Consider the following 5,511-nt stretch of genomic DNA (forward strand, 5'->3'; position numbering starts at 1 on the left):
CTGAAGTTTTGACAGGCGTCATTTGAAGGATCAAGCTCGACGAAAATGGTTCACATTAGTGAATACTAATGCCATCTCTTAGAATTTTAAGGTACTTATCAGGCTGCCTAGTACATGCTATCCCTTTTCTATCTAACCACGACTTGATTAACATTAGCTTTAAATTTAGTACTTAAAATTAGTACAAATAGGAAAAAACCCAAAGACTGGTGCGAAATCTCTCTAAAATTGACGAACATTCATTCCACGAACATCTAATGACGTATGATTGGAAAAAATATTACTAGATACAGATATAAATAATAAAATCAACGCTCTGACTAACTATCTAGTTATCGCATTAAACAAATTTTCTCCACTATACGTTCCTAAAAACTTCAATAAAGCTGCCCCCTGGATCACATTCGAAATTAAAAATTTGATGAGGGGACGTGATAGCAAGCGAAGACTTGCAAAAAGAACACAAAGCAGTACAATACTAGCTCAATTTCGTAAACTCAGAAACTTAGTTCAAACTAAGATCAGAGATGCGTTGAATCAATACAATTATAGTTTGATCAAAATGAATAAACTTGCCCTTCCAATTATCTTTCCTATTCTATTGCCTATTTATAATGCTTCCCTTCAGGTCGGTAGCTTCCCAGATATCTGGAAAAAGGCTGTTATTTGCCCAGTTCCCAAAATTTCGAAACCTACTTTTCTAAAAGTCTTCCGGCCAATTTCTATTTTATGTGCACTGTCTGAACCATTTGAAAAAATTGTTCACGTGCAACTTTCCACATTTCTAGAAAATTCTAAGGCCATTTACCCGATTCAATCAGGTTTTTGGGCAAAACATAGCACTCTTACCGTTTCACTTAAAGTCACAGTTGTTGTCTTGTTTGATTTTTCGAATGCTTTTGACATGGTTAACCATAAGTTACTTCTGCAAAAGTTAAAATCTTTTAACATAGCAAACTCTGTCATCAAATGGTTTACACCATATTTTAATGATCATTCTCGCAGAATTATTAATAGAAGTGGTCGGCTTACTGACTGGTTGGAGGTCATGTGTGGGGTTCCTCAGGGCCCCATTCTGACGATTTCAAAATTTACTTATCCGGACCTATGTCCTCACTAAGTAGATTACTTGTTCGAGTCCAGGAGTATATCGATCACGTTATACTCTGGGCCTGGAAGAATGGACTTACTCTTAACCCGGACAAAACTCAGGCAATTTTTGTTGGACTCACTTCTTCTCCGTCGCTTGTAACTCTGGCATCATTGCCGCCCCTTCGTATTAAGAATCTCACTATGTCTTTTTCGGAAGTTGTTAAAGATCTAGGATATTTCCTTAACCGTATATTGTCCTGGAAGGAACATGTACAAAATATCTCGAGGAAAACGTACAGAATTCTACATCAACTATGTACGAATAAGGACTTTCCACCTACCTCCACTCGGATACTTCTGATTCAGGGTTTAATCTTGCTTAATTTTGATTACGGTTGTTTAGTATATGATGATTTGACCGACGATTTAAATTTAAAGCTCGATCTTGCGTTAAATGCATGTGTCCATTTTATTTACAATTTGCCTAAATACAAAAACATACCTCCATACAGACTTAAGGCTGGTCTGCTTAATGTTGCAAAGAGAAGAAAATTCTTTATGGGTAACTTACTCAACACACTTTTTCTAAACAAAGCTCCTGAATTTATATTGAACCATTTCCAAATTGTAGACAGACACCTTCCAGCACAGTCTGAGCTTCGTGAAAGACATAAAATCCTTAAGATTCTTTTCCACAGAACGTGTTAGCTTCCACGATCATTTATGGTAACAGGTGCCCGGCTATGGAATAAAGTACCATACGATATTAGAAATGCACCTTCCCTGTATCATTTTTAAAATATTTTTTTCAAATATTTGTACAATACTTCTAACCCAACTCTTGAAATTACTCATTGGTAATCTCTCGTATTTTATTCTCGAACATTACAGCTTCGAAAATCCTTATGTTTTTTCTAACTTTTGTTAATTTTTGTATCTTATTCACACAGTTTTTCCCTCTTTATTTTTACTTAATCATGCACATGAGTTACTAATTAATCACTTAATCTTAATTAATATAAATTAATATCATGCCTAATTTGATGCATAGTATTAAGTCAAATTTATAAATTTATTTATTTTTATTTAGATAATATACTTAATTATCAGATTAATCAATTACCCTACCGATCAGTCCTTGCACACATTTGAAATGACCTTGTTTTATCCTGTTCCTTAGATGGCTATTTAGCCCTAGGAGCTTTCTTTAATAAATACAATAAATAAAAAATTCTATGCAAAGATGTCACAAAATGTCACTATGCAAAACTGCGGTTAGTAGAAAAAATGAGTACATTTGCGTAAAAAATTTATGTGAATAATGTTGAATCAGAATTCACATGCTTGAATTGATCATCTGTATGAACATCGAATTTAGGGAGAACTGAATTGATGCTGGCTTCTAGGTTAAAGTTGTTGTTGTTAGCATAAGCGAATCTAAATTCATGAAAAAAGTAGATCAATCATATACGTTCCCGGCATAATCACCTAACCTTGAAACAGTTCGTTATCTACCTTATTCTTATCTCATCTACCAGAGTTGTATGCAACGAAAAGTTAAACACTAGCTAATCAAGTTTTAAAAAAATGATTGAATTTTTAATATTAAGACCTATATTTTTTAAAGAGTTTAAGAATCATCTTGTAAAAAAATACACAGCCTACTAAAAAAAATTCTCTGCAACCAGAACTAAATTATCATACCTATATGTTTTTGAGGTTGCTGAATCCAAATCCGGAGCCAGTTTAAACCCATCAGGTGAGGATAAAGGTCCAGTGAAGGTCGAAATTAAGATAACTATGGAATCGAACTTATGGGAACGAGCTAACCCCGGATTCAGATTCAGTGAACTTAAAAATAATTAAGAGTCAAGGTTATCTCTAATTCCATAGTGTTCTCTATTTTGACCTTGGGATGACCTTCATCCTGACTGGTTGGGATGAAAATGACCCCGAATTCGGATTTAGCGAACTTAAGAATATCTAAAAGTAGTGGATCACTTCGATTCAATGATTTTTTCTCATTTTGACTTTCATTTGACCTTGATCCTGATCTAATGAGGTCAATCTTACTTCTATTCGGATTCAGTCACTGCAAAAACATTTGAGCGTAAAGGTTTTCTCTGATCCTTAGGTTTTCTCCGATCCATTGGTTCTCTACAGTTTGACCTTGATCCTAATCTAATGGGATCAAACACACCCTGGATTTGGATTCAGCGACCTCAAAATCCTTTTAGTATGGTTGTTTAGCTCAGGTTCCAGATTTTTTTTGCGGGAATGTGTTCTTTTTCAATTTTTAGTATTCGGCCTACAGCTTGATTTAAAAAATAGAAACTATCTCATATTTGTAGTTGATCAATTTAAAACTTGATTTTAAAAAAAAATTAATTTTAAAAGCTTTTAATTTTCAATTATTGAAATCTTCAAAAGTAGAATTTGAAATTCTCGAAATTAAAATGTAGGCTTAGGATTAAAGACCTAGAATGGAAGATTTTCAATTTAATAAATTTTAGAATTCGCATTTTAAACTAATTGATTTTAAAATATAGACGTCAATAATGAAACTTAACATGGAAAAATGTGTTATATTTCAAGTGATTGGATATATTTTTCATGGAAAAATTTGAACAAATTGTCTGCACAGAAATATATTCATTGTTATTTTCTGTTATTGCAGCCACCTTGGTAATCCTAGAAAATTCTTGGAAATCTCATTCAAAAGCTTGAAACTCCCTAAATTATGAATTTTTCAAATACGCGTTTTTTTCGAAAAATTTCAAAAGCAGACAAAAAGTGTAAATACAAAAAATATGTCTTAATGAGATACATAACTTTTTTGTACAACATTTTTATCTCAGAACAATATTTTTTTCCGGGTTGCAAAGAAAAACGATTTTTTAAAACAAAAATTGGTTAATAATTGAATTTCTATTAATATGCGCCTGAAATCTTTTGGGCACTTTCGGGTATTCAGAAGGGACCCCTAGATGAAGTGTCAAGTTAATATTCTTGAGTGACTTTTTCCGTAGTATATCCTTTTTTCCTTTTTTTTAAATAATAAAAATTTATTTATATTGTTCTATAAATTTATAGTAATTTTTTTAATCATTTAAGGTCATACAAAAATGGCTTGATGAAAGTCACCATGGTTGTATTTACGTATCATTTGGATCGATGATAAAGCTTGAAACATTCCCGAAGGAGATTTTGGAAGCTTTTTACGCAACATTTAGAAATGCAGCTCCAGTTCGATTTTTGATCAAAATCGCTAAGGATGACGAACTGCCACCTGGTTTGCCTGCAAATGTCAAAATATATTCATGGTTCCCACAAATTGAAGTTTTAAGCAAGTATTCTTTGTTTACATTCCCCAATCCTTTCTAAAACTTCAGAACTTCCACAAAAGACAACTTTCATCTCACCGTTTTTTTAAGAGACACCACTGCTTAGATATATAAAATAAAAAATAGATCTGAGATTTTTTGCTAAAAAAATTTCTTTTCGAAGTGTTATCGCATTTTATTTATTTATTTTTTTATTTTTTAAACCAAAAATGGAAGGTTTTTATACAATTTTACGCCCTTAGGCCACAATTACTTTTAATAAAGTCTTTATGCTTCTTTTTGATGTTTTTAAATTATTTTTAGAGAATTTTGAAATCGATCAAAGGACCTGAAAGAAGCCTCTACAAAGTACCCTTAAAGACCCCACTGAGCCCCCTTTCGGTTCCTTCTTAAAAAACTAAAACAAAAAAAAAACAACATCAACTTTTAAATTGTTGAAATTCAGATTCTACGTTAAAATTTTCAGTAGAAACTCACGGAGTAATCTCAATACTTTTTTTTGCAGCGTTGAAAATTGAAAAAAAATGTCATTAACTTCTGGTGAAGGTAATTTCAAGCGCATCCATAATAGTTAAAGTAGCATGTTGCGCGCGAAGTTTAAAAGTAAAATTCTCTCTTACTTGCATTCAGCGTTGTTGTCTGAGGTTTCCACTGCATGGCGCTCGTGTCCAGACAAAATTCTTAAAGTTACCGACGGAACGCTTATTAATTTCTACTAAAAGAAGATGCACTTGAAGCAGCCTTAGGCCCATGTAAATGGTAGGTATTTTATTTTTTAAAGTTTTTAACGCTGCAAGAAAAAGTATTGCAATTACTCCGTGAGTTTCTAATCCAAATTTAAACGTAGATTCCGAATTTCAACAATTTGAAAGTTGATCTTGCTATTTTTTTGAGTTTTTTAAGAAGGAACTGAAGGGAGACTCAGTGGGGTTTTTAAGGATACTTTGTAGTGGCTCCTTTCGGTTCCTTCGGTCCGCACAGTGGGGTGAAATCGGAAAACGAGGTTCAAAATGACATTTAGAACGCAATTATGCACCGATTTTAGAATTTTTTTTTTGAAAAATTCAGAACTAAA

The 5,511-nt window shown here is 32.7% G+C and overlaps 1 protein-coding gene across 1 annotated transcript in view; it reads left to right on the forward strand.

The window, feature by feature from the left end:
• LOC117174552 (UDP-glucuronosyltransferase-like) overlaps positions 1-5,511 on the forward strand; it is a 34,372-nt gene that overhangs the window by 22,123 nt on the left and 6,738 nt on the right. Inside the window, exon 3 of the mRNA XM_033363757.1 lies at positions 4,207-4,438. Within this exon, the coding sequence (XP_033219648.1) occupies positions 4,207-4,438 (232 nt within the window). The remainder of the gene's footprint in view (positions 1-4,206; positions 4,439-5,511) is intronic.

Source organism: Belonocnema kinseyi, chromosome 6 (assembly GCF_010883055.1).
Source record: "Belonocnema kinseyi isolate 2016_QV_RU_SX_M_011 chromosome 6, B_treatae_v1, whole genome shotgun sequence".
Lineage (NCBI taxonomy): Eukaryota > Metazoa > Arthropoda > Insecta > Hymenoptera > Cynipidae > Belonocnema > Belonocnema kinseyi.